General features: G+C 59.0%; 2 protein-coding genes across 4 annotated transcripts in view; one reads left to right on the top strand and one right to left on the bottom strand.

The window, feature by feature from the left end:
- The window catches only part of NSUN5 (NOP2/Sun domain family, member 5), a 4,156-nt gene extending 327 nt beyond the window's left edge, over window positions 1–3,829 (top strand). Inside the window, exons 2-10 of one of the 3 annotated variants that reach the window (XM_010585944.1) lie at window positions 62–172; window positions 249–423; window positions 504–612; window positions 892–1,030; window positions 1,460–1,575; window positions 1,975–2,153; window positions 2,237–2,441; window positions 2,518–2,670; window positions 2,861–3,829. In XM_010585944.1, coding sequence (XP_010584246.1) covers window positions 62–172; window positions 249–423; window positions 504–612; window positions 892–1,030; window positions 1,460–1,575; window positions 1,975–2,153; window positions 2,237–2,441; window positions 2,518–2,670; window positions 2,861–2,966 — 1,293 coding nt within the window. In that variant the 3' untranslated portion in view covers window positions 2,967–3,829. Of the gene's footprint in view, window positions 1–49; window positions 173–248; window positions 424–503; window positions 613–891; window positions 1,031–1,459; window positions 1,576–1,974; window positions 2,154–2,236; window positions 2,442–2,517; window positions 2,671–2,860 lie in introns of all 3 variants that reach the window. The other 2 variants (XM_010585945.1, XM_010585943.1) reach the window with 2 other exon arrangements.
- Window positions 3,830–4,419: 590 nt separating this feature from the next.
- On the bottom strand, window positions 4,420–16,388 carry LOC104843164 (nuclear envelope pore membrane protein POM 121C-like). Its single transcript, XM_010585942.1, has 12 exons — window positions 16,310–16,388; window positions 15,794–15,958; window positions 13,826–13,906; window positions 13,354–13,525; window positions 12,284–12,375; window positions 11,379–11,449; window positions 10,521–10,645; window positions 10,018–10,120; window positions 9,521–9,694; window positions 7,474–9,177; window positions 6,617–6,745; window positions 4,420–6,387 (listed from the first exon to the last, which is right to left on the bottom strand). The coding sequence occupies exons 2-12, from the start codon at window positions 15,934–15,936 to the stop codon at window positions 6,293–6,295; spliced, it is 2,889 nt and encodes a 962-aa protein (XP_010584244.1). The 5' UTR covers window positions 15,937–15,958; window positions 16,310–16,388; the 3' UTR covers window positions 4,420–6,292.
- Between the last annotated feature and the right edge of the window lie 80 nt (window positions 16,389–16,468).

The following is a 16,468-nucleotide window of genomic DNA, read 5'->3' as shown; positions in this document are numbered from 1 at the left end:
GGCGGCGGGCTCGGGCCCCGTCGCCGGGCAGCCCCTGACCGCCCCACAGCACGTCCGGCAGCTGTACGCCCTGGTGTCCGAGACACTCCGCTACTCCTCGGTGCTGGAGAAGCTGCTGGCCGGCGCCGCGCTGCTGCGGGCCGAGAAGAAGCTGCCGCTGCCGCTGGCGAAGGTAAGGGGGACCGGGGGGCGGCCCCTTGGCGGCGGGTCCCGGGCTGGCAGGGCCGGGCTCACCCACGTCCCCACAGGTGCTGGTGTACGACCTGCTCTTCGGCAAGGGCCTGAAGTGCGGGGGCCGCTGGAAGGCGCTGGCCCGGCGGCACCGGGCCCGGCTGGAGGCTGAGCTGGCCCGCCTGAAGGTGCAGCAGAAGGTGAGCCGCAATGAGGACCTCCTGGCCCCGGTGCAGGCAGCGTGTCCCAGAGGTAAGTGGGCCTCGGGGCAGGGTGGTCTCCCTGTGCTGGCAGCAGTGGTGGGTTGTGTCTGACCCGGCTGGCTCCCCCAGCCTGCCAGGTACCACGCTATGTCCGAGTCAACACCCTGAAGACTTGTGTCGACGATGCAATTGACTTCTTCAAGCGCCAGGGCTACTCTTACCTGGGCAAGGCAGCCAGGTGAGCATTTCTTTCTGCCATCCCACCTTATCTGGGACGTGAGCGAGTGGCAGGGGCTTGGGATGAGGTCCTGTGGGCTGAAGGGTTGCTGGTCTTGGTGCTTATGGTGTCCAGCTTGGGGTCTCTGTCACTCCCCGCTCTTACTGTCTGCCCCTCTGGGTGCTGCCTGGTGCCGAAGTGGAGAGGAGGTGTGGGGCGAAGGGGGTTCTCAGCCTGGGCTCTAGCGTGGGCATGGTGAAGCACGACTCTGTGTTCATCCTCCCTGTGCCTCGTGGACAGTGTGGAGGAACTGAGGGCCCTCTCCGGGAAGAAATTTTTGTTGGATCTTCATCTCCCGGAGCTGCTGGTTTTCCCTCCGGAGACGGACTTCCATGACAACCTCCTGTACACTTCAGGACACATAATTCTGCAGGACAAGGTGGGGGAGCTGGAGAGCAGGAGGCTGCAGGGGGGAAACCACTGACACGGGTGGAGGGTCAGCCCCTTCCTCCATGCCAAGGGCTGGGTTTGGGTCAGCTTTGCTGCAGCACTTGAAGTCTGAGTGGAAACTGTGAATGCAGCCTGCAGCTATGGGGTTCCCCAGCGGTTTTGCTTCTGTAGCCTGTAGGTACAGGATGAATTGCTCTGAACTGGGCTGTAAAAATGCCCCGTAGGGAACTGGGGACCAGCACCTGGGAGGAATGCGGGCCTGGGAGCTGGGCAGAGGCTTCCAGCAGCGGATGGTAGTGGTGGACTTGGCCCGGTGTTGTCTGTGGCTGTCTGCGACCCCGCAGCATCAGCCATGCCCTGAGGAGGGGCCAGGGGTGCTTGCTGCCTGTACCTCTCACGAGGCTTTGCCCTCTTGCAGGCCAGCTGCCTCCCTGCCTTCCTCCTCAGCCCTGCTGCTGGCTCCCACGTCATCGATGCCTGTGCTGCTCCTGGGAACAAGACCAGCCACCTGGCTGCCATCCTGAAGAACAAGGGGTGAGGGCAGGTTTGTGTGCTGGCAGGGAGGGAAGGGGTGCAGGTGGCCCTGGTCCCCCCGAACCACAGAGAGCAGGTGGCAGGAAGAGCTGCAGCTGTCACCCTGTACTGCCGACTCAGGCTGATGCCCACTTCTGCCTAGGTGGGCTGGTGGCTCTGATAGTGCTGGGCCACTGGAAAGGCCTGAGGGGATGTGAAGTCATGGAGGGGTTCATTTCCCAGCCCCTGCCTGACCCCGGCCCTGCTCAGTACTCCTGCCTGGGGGAGCAGCTCCTGAGCTCTGCCTGCCTGGCTGATGGCCAGTGTTTGGGGCTGCTGGGCAGCCTGTCGCTGTCAGTGCCGTTCCTGGGGCCGGGTGGGATGTTCATGCCTCTTTTGGGTGCCGGGCTCTGCCTTCAGCCAGATCTTTGCCTTTGACGTGGACACCAAGCGCCTGGCCACCATGAACACCATGCTGATGCGGGCTGGGGTCACCGGCTTCCAGCTGGCCCAGAAGGACTTCCTGACTGTGGATCCCAGAGACCCCAAGTACAGCAAGGTGACCTATATCCTCCTCGACCCATCCTGCAGTGGCTCAGGTAACACATGGGTCTCCAGCTGCCCCACCTGGAGCTGGGCTCTGGGTGTGAGGACCCGTGGGTGACAGTTGCTGTCCCCACAGGGATGGTGAACCGGGTGCCGAGGGAGGAGGCTGCCCCAAGTGCTGAGCGGCTGCAGGCGCTGGCTGGCTTCCAGCGCAAGGTTTTGAGCCATGCCCTGAGCTTCCCGGCTCTCCAGCGCCTGGTCTATTCCACCTGTTCGCTGCACCGGGAGGAGAATGAGGATGTGGTGCATGCTGTGCTACAGGAGTGGGGCTCGGCCTTCAGGTGTGTCTGCCTTGGTGGGGGGGACACAGTGCAGGGTGCTGCAGGACTTGGCCCTGACCGTTGTCCTATGCTACAGGCTGGTGAACGCCTTCCCTTCCTGGCCCTGCCGAGGACTTGCTGCCTTCTCCGGGGCAGAGAGCTGCCTCCGCGCCTCTCCTGCAGATACACTCACCCATGGCTTCTTTGTGGCTGTCCTGGAGCGGCACGGGGAAGGGACTGCTGCCCCCAGGTGAGAGGAGGGCTTGGGGGGCTCTGCCTGCCTCCAGCAGCTTCTCGGGATGGGGGGGGACCATGGCTCGGGAGGAGAGAAGATGGAGGGGCCTGGCTGTAGCAGGTGTGGGAGGTGAGGGTAGGAGTAATGGTACTGTGGTGAGCGGGGCCTAGGGTGCATGGTTCAGGCTGTTTGCTCTTGTCCGCAGCTCCCTGCCTGCGGCAGCTGAGGAGAACCCACAGCATGGAGAGGGAATGGAGCCAAGAGCAGCTCCTAAGAGGAGAAAGAGGAAAAAGCAGCGGGTGAAGGAGTGAAACACCATTTTTAGGACTGCACAGTGCCCAGCTGGGGCTGGCAGGGAACATGCTGCCACTGCTGCCTAAACAACAGTGGGACCACTGAACACAAGTAAAGCTTTGTGTCAGCTGCAGCTCTGGTGGCATTCTGTAAGGCCCTGCTCCCCTGGGACCGAGTGCCAACCCCCAGGACCACCCTATTGCCAGGGAGGGGGAACTGGACCTGGCCCTTGGCACCAGCCCCCAGCAGAAGGTTTGCCCCCAAAGCCAGACCAGGGCTGGGGCAGCCTTGGGAAGTCTGCAGACAGCACCAGTGTTCAGCAACACCCCCATTTCTGCACCCTGCAGGGCTGGAGTGCTCCAGCTGGGGTGCTAAGTTTACCGTGTTCCCCCCCTCCTAAAAATACTTACCCCAGCCTGATGCAGGGTTTCAGAAAAGCCTTTAACTGTAGGGATGAAATAGATTAAAGTTTCTCTCTCCTCATTGTGTTTCCCAGCATGTTTGTGCAGTCTTGCCCTGAAATTGCCACTGCTCAGAAGGGAGGCAAAGTGGGGGGAAAAAAGTGAAATGGTAATGATCATAAGCAATGCCTGGCCCTGCTCAGGCCCAGGAATCAAACACAGGCAAGGCAGATGTGAACACAGTCTTTTTATTTTAAACCAGGGACATAAGAAGCAAGGAAAAAAATTGCACATTCACACTAAAATCCTCATCAGCCACACCAGGAATGATCCAAGTCTTCAGTTTTGAGTTAAAACCCAGCCTCCCCCTGGCCACATACGGCAGCCCAGTCACACGGGTCTCTCCCAGCAGAGTCTGTGTGGTGGGGAAGGGACACAGCCTGGCTCCTTGCACGGCTGGGCTCTTGGGACCTAAATGGGGCAGCACCAACAGCAAGTGCTGCCCAGGGTGCCCTCACCTTGTACCCTGCTCATCCCCCACCTCCCTCTGCCACATGGGTCTTGCTGTAGTTGATCTGAGCAAACCCCAGCCCCAGGCTCCCAGCTCCCTCACCCCGGAGCCACTGTCCTGCCTCAGGCCCCTGCCAGCCCTGACGGCTGGGGAGCGAGCGCCCTCCTGGCTCAGCACCCTGCCCGGGGCAGAGGGAGGAATTGCCAGGGGCAGCCTTCATGCACTAACCCCTTTTCAACCCTTTTCTCAAACCCCCAGGAAATGTTCGCCCAGGCTGGTTCCTGCACAGGTCTGCCCTGCTCTAACAGCCTGCTGCACCTCCTCAGCTGTGCTGGTAGGGGAAGGCTAGAAATGCCCTGACGGCACTGGCAGCAGGTGCCTGCTGGCACAGCCTCTGCCTCAACTCGCTAAGGGGCCATGTCCCCGCTGCACCACACAGAACCCAGTCACCTGCCCTCCTTTCACCTGCTGGGAGAGACATCTTGTTCCTGGCAGACAAGAAAACCACTCGTCACCGTAAGGCATAAGAGCTCCTGCTCCTCATCCTCAGAGAAATAACAAAAAAACAAAAGTTTAGTCACATCCACATACATCACATTTTAAAATTAAGGAGATGTTGTTACAGACCAGGAGGAGCACACAGCGGCAGAGCCCACGGGATATAGCTGCCTTTCCCCGGCACAGCTAGCTCCTGTGGGCAGAGCCAGGGCATGGGCCAGCTCCTCACCAGGCTGCAACGGCACAGCTAAACACTACCAACAGCACTGCGGGGTCTGGCAACCTCACTGAACCAAGCTTGAAGGAATTCAAAGGCAATTCAGCTTAAATATAAAAATAAATTTTTATTTTGTTAAAAAACGTTTAAATATTTGTTTGCAATTTTTTTTTTTCTTTTTTCTTTTTTTAATTTAGACTTCAGCAGACACACACACTCACACGGCTCGGAGAGTAAAAAACCCGGCAGCAAAGCACTCCTGGAAGTGGTGGGGAGCCCATGGGCAGGGGTGCCCATCCCTCGCCCAGGACAGAGTGGGGGGCAGCTCTTGGGTGACCCCTGACTCTGGCAGTCTCTTCCCATAGGACCTCCCAGGCAGGGGAAGGGCCCCGCTCCTGGCTTGATGGGAACAAGGGAGGCAGCACCGTAGCTCCTAGGAGCTGGTAAAACCCAAAAGGAGGGGTATGAGCTAAAAATGAAAAATAATTTGGATTTGGGGAGGGGGTGGAAACCCATCCGCTCTGGACTCCTTCCATTAGCGGCTCCAGAGCACCCCAAGGTGGGGAAGGGGCACCAAGAGAGAGGGGAAGGGAAGGGAGAGACTGCCAGGGCTGGGGCCCCCATGCCTGGGGGTCCAGGCCCCATCGCCCCACCCCTGCTGCCTGCCTTTCAGTCACGACAACGAAGGGACAACTCCCCCAGCACGAGCAGCCACGCAGTGATGCTACTGTCAACACCCAATTAGCTAGGGCGCGTCCCCCGCAAAGGGACAGGTGCCCCACAAAAAAAATAAACTCCAAACAGCAAATCCGGCATAACCAACATGCCGCCACACACACGGTTCAGTTCTTCCTCCAAACTCGATTCAATGAGCGCATTGAAACGGGAGCACGAATAAAGCAAAACACAGGGGGCTTTACACGAGCAGGGTGGGGGGAGTCCTCAGCCTGGCAGGGCTGCTCGGCAGCCGGGAGATGGGTGGAGGGACCCCCATCCCCAAACCATGCCTCCAGCCGAGGTCCCAGGCTACGGCGGGTCCTCGGCTGGACGTCTGATGGGAGATGTAAGTCACAGCGAGGGGGTCGTCACCCAGCTGCAGCTGGGTCAGTTGCCCATGGCACTGAGACGCCCAGGCCTGGCTGGCACTAACCCCGGCTCGTGTTCTGCAGGGACGGCAATGAAGCCAGAGGGAGTGTATTCACCAGTCCATGGGATGAAACAATGGGGAAAGATTTCAGGACCTGGTGAAGACAGCATCCCTCAGCAGCCTGGAACGGCAGCCAGCAGGAACGCAGCATGTCTCCAGCCAGGCTCCGAGCGGAGACATGCAGCTCTGCCGGCTGCTATGCCACAGGGGAGGGGGCTGACTGTTGGGGGGCGGGGGAGGAAAGCATGGGAACAGCTAGAAGAAGCAAATGGGGAAAAATTTACACGTTATGAAACATGGCAAAATAAAGTGAGGGAGGAAACGCTGCAGATATGTACAGAGGTTCATCCAGCCTTGGCTGTGAAACTGTTCAAGTAAGAAGAATTTGGTTTATCCTGTCCCACCCCAGCCACTGCCACCCAGCATGGTCTCTGGCTGGCATCAGAGACTGGGAGCCTGGCCCCATCACCACTGGTCCTGCCACAGGGACCACTCTAGACTGGAGCCCCCCATGTGAGTGCAGGGGCTCCTCATGCAGGCCGGCGGCGGGGGCCCAGCAGCACCAGAGGTTACTTTTTGCGGGTGTGCTGTCTCCGTGCCTGCAGCCGCTGGCGAGCGCCTGTCTTGGATCCTGCTCCGATGGAAAAGGCTGGGGTGGATGAACCTGGAAGCAGAAAGGTTGCTCAGGTCTCTGCAGCCTCACTCAGAGCTGGCACGGGGTGTATCAGAATTCCTGTCCCGGGAGGAATGGAAGGTTTTGCAACCCCCACAGCCCAGCAGGTACCACCCATGATGTCTCCCAGAGCACATCCTGGCCCTTCCACCATCCCCAGCCCAAGGGGACAACATGACCCATCAGCTCTGCAAGGCCAAAGCACCAACTCCTTCCTTACCAAAGGAAGCGCTGACTCCTCCGAAGCCCGAGGCAGGAGCGCTGGGCGTCCCGAAGGAAAGGCTACTGCTTCCACTCCCCACTGCTCCTGGCATGGGTGTGCTTTGCCCAAAGGCGGGCGCAGGAGTTCCTGGAAAGCAATACACCACTGTGAGCCGGGGTCAGCAAAGGAGGAAGAGCCTGGCCTTTAGGAGCTGGTGGCACCCACACCAGGCATAGATGTCCCCCCAGGGGCTGAAGCACCACAGTTCCCCAGGACCAGCCTCTTCACCCGAGAAGCCCTTTTAATGCAAGAAGTTGCGCTTTCATGGTAATCCCTGGGCTCTCCTGCCAGCAGGGCAGCACAGGAGGATTTGCAGGCCAGGGAGGAACAAGGGCCTCTGTCTTTCTAGATCAAGTGGTTGCTCAGCCTGCGGGTTTCAGCTCTGTGGGAGGTGAGACAGCCCAGCGAGAGTGCAAAGCAGTAGGGAAAACCTCAGAGAGCAAGCAAGAAGCAATTGCAATCACTGGCTGGCAGCGTTTCTACTTGCCAAGAAGCTCCAGATTGTTTTTAAGCACTGGCGAGACCTTGGCTTCTGCCAGGCACCTGGCTGGGCTCAGCACTCAGGCGAAGCCAGGGTGCATTCAGAGGGGCCGAAGAGCAGAATTTAAGGATTCCCCTCCATCAACGAGGGCTGGGGACCTGGACGAGTGACAGAAGCGCCTTCCCTTCACATGGCAAGGCTCTGCACAGCATAAGCACCAGCCCCTCTAGGGCTGCTGAGCCTGGGGAGCTCAGCAAGGTCCAAGCAGGAAAGCTGCTGCCTAAATCTAGCCCTGCCCTTCACCCCCGGAGAAAACCCATCTCCCCCGACTCACCTCCGAACACAGGCTTGTTGTTAGGTGTGCTGGGCACAGTGAAGGCGAAGGGCGTGCTCTGATTCTGCGCACCCAGCGCGCTCTGCGTCAGGGAAGAGCCGAACGGCGTTGCTGCCGGGGCTGCCCCGCTCTGCCCAGCCCCGAAGCTGAACCCCACGGCGGGGGAGCCACTGCTCAGGGTGGGCGTGCTGATGCCAAAGGCGCTGGCTGAGGGGCCCGGCTGGGCAGTTGCCCCAAAGGTGAAAGGGGAAGGGGTGGTGCCAAAGACAGCGGTGCCAGTGCTGCTGCTCGTGGTCTGCGTGGTGGAACCAAAGCTGGCGGTGGTGGAGGTGGCTGTCCCAAAAGAGAAGACCGACGTGGCAGTTCCAAACGCCACCTGAGCGCTGCTGGTGCCGAAGGAACCCTGGGCACTGGTTGTGCCAAAGGCTGGCTGAGCACCACTGCCGAATGTCGGCTGAGCAGTGGACTGGGCCGCAGGGGTTCCAAAACTGAACGGGGGGCCAAAGGTGACGGGGCCAGCAGCGGGCTTGCTGGCAGGCGGCTGGCTCTCCGCAGCACCAGCACTGAAGGTGGGTTGACTCGCTGCACCGGGATACAGTGGTGGCGGCTTCGCATTTGTGCTGAAGGAACTGCCAAAAGCTGAAACAGACGAGCCGAACGTCAACGTTGCTTGACCTGTGGTGGCTGGGGTAGAAGAGGTCAGCGTGCTGCCCCCAAATATGCTAAAGCCCACAGTGGTGGTAGGAGCTGTTGAGTTTGAAGGTGCTTGGCCAAAGGCAGGGCCTCCTGGGACACTGGTGGTGGCAGTGACCGTGGCTGGAGGTGGCTTTCCGAACTGGAACACAGGCCCTGGGGTGGCAAAGCTGGTTTCTGTGCTGGGAGCTGAGCTGGCTGGGCCCCCGAACAGGAAGGGCTGAGACGTGCTGGTGGACGTGGCAGCGGAGACGGTCAGGCTGGCAGTGGGGCCGGTGGAGGCGGGGGAGTTGAGTCCAAAGCTGAAGACAGGTTTAATAGTGGCATCTGTGGAGGAACTCTGCGTAGTGGCAGTCGTAGCTGCGGTGGTGAAGATGACGTTAGGGAGACCTGTGAATCCTGCCAGGGTAGTCGTGGAGGCTGCTGGCAGATTTGCTGCTGAGGCCGGCTGTGACGTTGGTTTGAAGGCAAAGGGAGAGGCCTGTGCTGGAGATGAAGCTGTGGTGACGCTGCCGAAGATAGGCTTGAACATGGTGGTGGTGGAGGATGTTGAGGAAGGGCCTGAGTTTGCAGACACGGTGACTGTGGTGGAGATGACAGCCGTACAGGGTGCTGTGCTCTCGCTTTTCGGCAAAGCACCAAAGATGGGTTTGAAGACAGGGGTCGTGGTGGACACAGCAGTGGTAATGGTGGGCACAGCAGCAGCTGCAGTCGTTGCTGCCTGGCTGGCAGGTGGGGTGTTCAGCATCCCAAAAAGGATGCTTGGCTTTGGGATGGAGGGAGGTTTGCTGGGGGTCTGGCCCAGCTCTGTCAACGCAGGAGGTGCCAGACTGCTGGGGGCCTGCACCCCCAAGGCAGCAGGGGCAGTAGGGGCAGGCGTGCTCAACACGGGCACAGGCTTGGTGTCAGCAGAAGTGGCAGGCAGAGAACTCGACTCTAGTGATACAGCAGGAGCAGGCGGCTGTGCAGCTGATGAAGGCAGCTGGGATGCTACCGCAGCTCCAGTGGAGTCTGGAAAGGGGGAGAGTGCTTATTTAGCAACAGGGGGTCACTTACAGCCAGACAGCCCTTCTGCCAGGCACCCACCCCACTGCTGCAAAGGCTTGTGGAGCGGCACCTGCCTATACCAGACAGACCCAGCCTTCCACACTTACTGCAGCTCCCAACAGGACCACGGGCTCAGCATCCCCAAACTTGCCACCCCCTCCACCCCAAGACATGCCTGCCAGCTCCGCTGCCAGTAGAGCATTTGAACAGGGAGTTTTGCCACCGGCCTCCCACAGAGGCAACACAGAACTCCCTCTGTGCCTGCCTTGCTCTGCCAAAGTCCCACTCTGCCGGCCCTCCTCCTCACCTGCTGGGGCAGGCACAGCCTGGCTGCTCTGCATCTTCTTCAGGCTGTCCAGGAGTGAGTTGGTGCTGGCCGGGGCAGAAGCTGTCGAGGCAGGCACAGGCCCCGGGGATGTCATGGTGAACGCCAGTGGCCTGGACACAGGCGTAGTCTCTGCAGTGGTGCTGGGCTCCGCGTCTACTGGGAAGGAGCAAGAAATCAGGACCCACAACTCACTGTAGGGGACTACTCCTTAGCAGAGCTTCCCCAGTGGGTAGGGAAACTGCATGAACATCCCACAGCTCTGGCCCTGAGGAACCTCACCCATCACCCTGGGGACTCTAGGGCACAAGATCTCCTGAGTCTGAAGGCACGAAGAGCATTCCCAGACCCAAGGACCAGGCAGGACTGGCCCAGGAGCTTCCCCAGGCTGTGCTATGCAGACACCCCACTGCCCTGCCAGCCCTGGCCCTGCGTTTCTTCTCCTTGCTGTCCCCTCCATGTTCCCAGGCTGTCCTTACCAGCCTTATCCTCCAAGACTTTGTTGAACCACTGCAACGCTGCCGCCTTCTCTGCATCCAGGTCCTCCGATGTGATGGAGTAGCCCAGCTGAGGTGGTGGGGGCTGCCAAGAGAGAGCAGCAGCTTAGCTCCTTCTCAGGGAAGCCGGCAGAGCCTCTCTGAATGTGTGGTGAAGGCTGGCCGTCGCAAGACCCGTGAAGCAGGTGGTTCTGCCACAGCACGCTACCGCGGAGCTCCGATCCCCATTCATTTTGGCCCCCGGCTTGGCGCTGAGGGCACAGCAGGCCTTCCCCAGGCCATTACCTGGTCCGGCAGCAGGCAGCACAATCACGCACAGCCCACCAGACACTGGGGCTGGGGATAGCGTCACTTCCCACTCGGCCAAGGACGGGGCCTCCTTCCTGAGGGCAGGCAGGTCAGTCTCCCCCCAGCCCTGCAGAAATTGCAGTGAGCACATTCTATTGCCAGAGGAGGGCAAAAGGGGCTGCGAGACAGCGACGTACCAGCGCCAGCTGGTCCCCCCGGCGAGACGACAGCAACTGGATCTTTCGCTTGCGCTTCCCGCTGCTCCCCGACATGGACGGTGGGCTCAGGGAATTCTGCTTCTTCCGCACCGGCGTCTCCACCACTACAGAAGGAGACAAGTCAGGACCAGCTCCAGGCAGAGGAGGCATTTGGCTTGTACCAACAGGGCTGTCCCTTCTGACTCCTCTCTGGATGACCCATCTCAGGGGGCAGAGACAGGAGCACAGCTTCAAGCTGAGAACCAGGCTGCGATGCCCTGGAAAAGCAGCTGGCCGCAACACATCCCAGGGCAGTCTGTTACAAGGGCCCGCTGCGGCAGTGGCCCCTTCCCACCTCCACAGATGGTCCCCCTCACACTGCCTACCCACACTACAAACCATGCAAATTGCATGAGCCACATCTAGCACTATGCCACAGGACCCTATGTGAGATGGGCACAAAGGATTTCCTCTCCATTTTAACTGAGGAAGCATTGGCATAAGCTCAGCCTGGAATTTGATCAGGGTGCTACTTGTACCACAGCAGATCTTGCCCCGAGGCTGACACCTGGACCCATGCTGGCTTGGGGGCTGGTGTTCCCCCTTGCAAGCCAGCTCCCAGGCATCTGCTAGCACACCAACACTGTCAGCACCCCTTGCTTATCACCTGGAAATCCTTTAAGGCAGTTGCTGAGGCCAGCAGAAGTGCCACTGCCTTGGGACCAGCACATTCCTAGTTTCCAGGTGACAGCTCAAGCCAATCCCACCTGCAGACCTCAGCTACCTCCTGTCCTGCTGCTTGCTCGCACTGGTGGCCCATCCAACCCGGGCACAGAGCTGGGGCCCACCTACGCTCACCTTTCTCTGTCTGCAGCTCCTTGTCCGATTTCACTGGAGTGGAAGTGTTGGAGCGATGCAACTCCTCTTCCCTGCACAAGTGGGAGAGAGCCAGTTAGGGTCAACCCCAGGCTTGGCCCTGTCCCCAGGGAGCAGGACAAGACCAAAGGCACTAAGGACTCCCACCAGCACCCCTGGTGTGTTTCTTTGCCTCTGCCAAACAACAGACCTCAGGACAACAGCCTTGCCCTCACCACACCAGCCTGAAAGCAGCTCCAGGCAGAGGAGCTGCTCCCCTCTCCAGCACCCCAGCTTGGTCAGGCTGCTGAGCCTGTGCACCCTCCACAGGACAAGTCAGCCTCAGGGTGGCAGCTGGGGGTCCCAGATGGAAGCTGCTGCCCCTTGCAGGTCCCTGGCTTGGACCCACCCTATCGCCAGGGCAGGCAGTTATGTCGGTTTTAGTTCTGACATAAGCTCAGGTCCTTCTCTGAGCCAGGAGAGAGGAGAACAAGGGCCGGTGCTCCGAGGCAGGCGCTAAAATACAACCCCTACTGCAGGTCCTGTTAATTGATTTTGAGGAGACGGCAAAAATCAGGGCCTGTCTCTCCCCAACATTTTGGCAAACAGCAACCCAGGCCATGCCAATGCCACAAGGCAACGTCACCTCTGCAGCAACCTGAGCCCTTAAATCTCTAACCTGGCCTGGGAGCAGAGCAGGGATGGTGCAGCTCAGCGCTGCTGCCAGGACCACAGTGTAACAAGGCGGCAGGGATGCCAATTGACACAAGGGGGTTTCCACACCGGTGGGTGACCCAGCAGCCATGTCTCAGGAAGGGGCCTGGACTGTCCCGGCTCCAGTGGAAGCAACTGCTCTCTTCCTGGCTGGCATCGATGAGCAGGTGCTCACTGAGTGAGCGGCTAGTTACCTGGCTTTCTTGAGAGGCCACTCTGGTGTCTGGGAGCGGGAGGACGCTGGGCTGGACAGTGGGGACACACTCACACCACTTCTCTTCCACAGCTGGAACACAGAGAGAGACCAGCAGTAACTCAATACGGGGGCTGGCAGGGAGCACAGCCTCCAATCCTCCTGCTTGCCCACAGATTAAATCCCATCTCCCAGGGCCATGGCTAACGAGTCCAGAACCTCTTTTGCTTCAACACCGCTTAACTTCCTTCCATGTCCTGTGAGAGGATGGGGAAGGAGGACGCTGATGGTCAGATGCCAGCTCTTACCTTTGTATGGCACAGGCAGAGGCTGCCTGGCTGCCGCAAACACCCTCACATGTGTGGGGCTGCTCTGGCAGGTACAGGCCACCTCCTCACCAGGAACTCAGAGCGGATGGATCCCACCTCAGGGATTTTAGACTAGCCCCAGCTGGAGGAAACCTTTCCCTACCAATATATCCCGCAGGAAACCTTTCCCCACGCAGACCGCAGAGTTCTGTTAGGCATGGCTACAGCCCACCATCACATCTGCAAGCCTGACCCAGGATGTAAGCAGTGTTTTATTAAAGGTCAGCAGCTGCTGAGGGGACCTGGGTCAATGTGGGAGCGCACAGCTCCAATACATCCTGACTACAGCTGAAAATGTGGCAGCAAAGTGACTTTTTTTTTTTTCCTTTCACCTGGATCTCTGTACCCTAGCAGACTGGCCAAGGCTAAGTAAGGAGGGGGAAAAAAAGCCTCCTTCTTGTGTCGATGTAGAACAAGCACTAAAGCAGGACAGCTCAGCCTGGGGACTCCCCCAGTTTGCACACTGAAGGACAAGTGACATCGCTGCCTGCTGCTGCCAGCCTGGCAGCCTGCCTAACCCACAAGGAGGTGAAACTGCCTGGCTGAGCTGCGCTGGAGACTCCCTGCAGTGCTCACTGCCAGGCACCCAGTGACATTACTCTCTTCTTATGAGCCCGGGTTGTGAGTTACATGGGGCGATCCCAGAGGAGGGTTGAGCCACTGCACTGGGCTCCGGTGCTGCCTTCGGCAGGCTGTTTCCTACCTGTGAGAGGCCCCGGCTGGAGCTGTAGGAGCTGGCGATGGCATTGCGGATGGAGCTGGGGATCCCGCCAGCATATGTATTGTTGAGAGAACTCATGGAAGAGGTGCGTGACCTCTTGTTTGAGCAGTCATCCAGGTAGTACGAGACAAGGCCCCTCTTCAGAGAGCCAGGCCTAAAGGAGGTTAAAGACTTTGTGAGCTCTGCACCACTCTGTCTACAGGTACTTTAAATGCAGGGTGGGTGGAGGAAAGCAACCCTGTTCTCACAGTGCAGGGCTTGGAAAGAGGCCTCAACAGCAGCACTGCCCTTATGGCCACTGGCCTGTGCTCAGGGTGACAGACTGAAGGCACAGCCACAGCCTCTCTTGCTCTCCCACGAAGCAAAAGTCAAGCATCTCTTCCAGAGCCCACAGGCTTTCAGGCCCCCCCACCCCCAGCTCACAGCAGGTGCTTTAGGCCTGATGGGCACTTACTTGGGTATGAGAGAGGCAGGGGCACCGTTGGCTACCAGCGGCTCAAACGCTGACTGCCCACTTCCACTGCTATCGTGGCGCCTGCGGGAGAGAGGGCAGAAGCCTGAGGTAGTGTGGAGGCAACAGATGGGGCTGCCCTCCCAGCTTTGGGAAAAGACCCCTTCCAGGCAGGCTCAGCACTGAGAAAGCACAAACCTTGCTTTTTTCTTGTCACCCAACACCTAAGGACAGAGGTTTTCCCTATCCTGCTGCAGATTTTCTCTCCACCTGGTCCTGTTCTCACTGACCCTCACCTCGAGCTGCCTCCTCCCAAGCACGAGCAGCTCCTCTAGATGCCTGCTGGGCAGAGTAGTTTTGATGTAATGAAATCTTTGCTCAAATCCATTATTCTAAGCCAATACATTTCAGAGAGTCTCAGCAGGTCGTTTCTGGAATGGATCCGAGCTCCAAAACTCAGATCTCCTACTTCTTCCTAGTCAGTGCCCCAGACTGTTTGAGTCAAAAACCGAATACCCCTTCCTACAAAGATTTGGTGAGGACCTGAAGTCTAAAAGTCTTAAAGCAAACCCTGCTGTGAAGCAGAGCTAGAGGTGTACAATCAGCCCTGTCACTTAGCCCAAGCACTTCCCTCAAGCTCAAGCATGCTGACCCCGTTGCACAGGCGATCCAGCGCTCTCCAGCTGACACAGGCTCCTTTCTGCCCTCAAAGGTCATGTGATTTTCTGCCTACAAGTATTCTTCATGCTTGCCAGGATTTAATACCCTCAAAATTGGCTTTCATTGCAGAGCTGGGTATTGGCATGTTAAGAAAAACAGAATTAAGAACAAAACCAAGCCAATCCTGTCTGTGCAGCTATCCTGTTGTCATCCTGCTCAGCTCTAGTAGGGCTCAGACTCACCAAGCTTGAAAGGTAGAGGGAAATCCAGTGATGGAGGAGAGGAGGGCATGCCCTGCTGCAGCAGGAAGGCAGCTGGTGGCTTCCTGCAAACTGCCGCTCATCCCGCTGCGCTCTCACAGCCACTCTAGCAGCAGCCTCAGCACAGCACGCGGGACAATGCGGCTGGGCACTGCCCAAGCCACTCTTCTGTTGTCTCTCAGCTCCCCTGCTTAAGCCCCAGCAGGCAGCCCGGGCATGTGAGGGGCAGAGGGGCACGAGGCAAATGGCCTCCACATACACAAGTGGAAGGATGAAAAAGAGGAGGAGAAAGAAGAACAGCAAGGCAGTGCTGTGCCCAGGTAGTTAGAAAGGTTCTGGCAGACTTTGGCACCCAGGATTTATGCCTTGTCCTTCTCAGAGCACTGGCAAAGACATCACACCCTCATTTCTTGGAGCTGGAAATCGCTGACCTTGACTAACAAAAACAGAAGATAGTCTCTCATTTACCCTCGTGTTTTTACCTCCTTTTGCTAGCTAGAGTGCACAATGGAAGCATGCAGATCTTTTAAAGCGCGATGCTTCCAGTTGGGGCTGTACGACTTGGGGATCCTGTCTGTCCTGGGAGCCTGGGGCTGACTGAAGAATAGAGATGATAAGCCTATGGCAGATACCAGCATTTCACACCAAGTTTCCCTGGTCTGCAAACCCCTGTGATGACAGAGGCCACCCTCCCTGCCAGGGAGCCCTGCCAGGCTTCCCCAATCCACACCCCAGCCTCTACCAACACCAGCAATGCCGGGGAACATGCTTGACCCACAGGCTTGCCCAGACAAAAACCTAAACCACATCCTTTTGATCTCAAGGACAAAAAGAACTCTCAGAGGACTTTCCAACACAGCCCAGAAGGCTGGGTGATGGGGTGTGCTTCCTCTCTGTGGTTTAATTCCCACAGGGCTTTTCCAACCCAGACTCCTGGTCACACCGGGCCCAGCGCGCTCTGGGACACATCCCATTTGTCACCACTGAAGCACCAGTGTCACTTATGACCTTCCCAACACGTGGGCAGTGACCTGGACTGCTGGCTTATTACCTTCTCTTGCTCTCCTGATCGTTCCCAAAAGTCTGCTCCTCCTCCTCCTCCTGCTCCACAGCCCTCTTCCTGCTCTCCTTGATGGCATTCAGCACAGTCTCTTTTGCACATGGGTCCAGGCTGCTGTTGGCTGGGAAGGCCATGCGCGAGACCAGCTGCTCCAGGCTGTGAGGCAAAGGAAGGCAAGGCATTAGGCAAGCTGGGATCCCCAGAATGGGATCCCCCCCCCCGGTGCCCTGGCTGCTTCCACGGAAGTGGGGAGACGGCTCTCCTGCACAGCCTCTCCCGAAGGTTCAGACCGCCCAATCCTCCCCACAGGGCAGCAAGGCTTGGGACAGGGATGGAGCGGTCACCGCCAGGCCGGGAGCAGTGTGCTGTCCCCAGGGGACTGCTCTGGGCAGCAGGACCGGCTGAGGGCCACGTAACTGGTTTCCCCCGGGCCAGCCCGGTCAAGGGTTAGTTCCTCGGCTGCTGCCCGCCCGTGAGGCGAGGCCCGGTCCCCACTCCCGTACTCACGCTGGGGAGCGGGTCAGGCCGGCGTCGGGCCGGGCGATCCTCACGGTGACGGGGCTGCGGAGTGGGCCGGCCCGGCGAGCCCAGGGCGCGCTCCGGGGCGAGCAGCCCTCCCAGCGGGCGGCGGGAAGGCCGACCGGCACGGTGCTTCGGGTCTGCGGC

The sequence above is a fragment of the Haliaeetus leucocephalus genome, unplaced genomic scaffold (assembly GCF_000737465.1).
Source record: "Haliaeetus leucocephalus isolate CR32 unplaced genomic scaffold, Haliaeetus_leucocephalus-4.0 Scaffold136, whole genome shotgun sequence".
NCBI lineage: Eukaryota > Metazoa > Chordata > Aves > Accipitriformes > Accipitridae > Haliaeetus > Haliaeetus leucocephalus.
The sequence above is the reverse complement of the archived record's forward strand: the minus strand, read 5'-3'. Positions and strand labels throughout refer to the sequence as shown.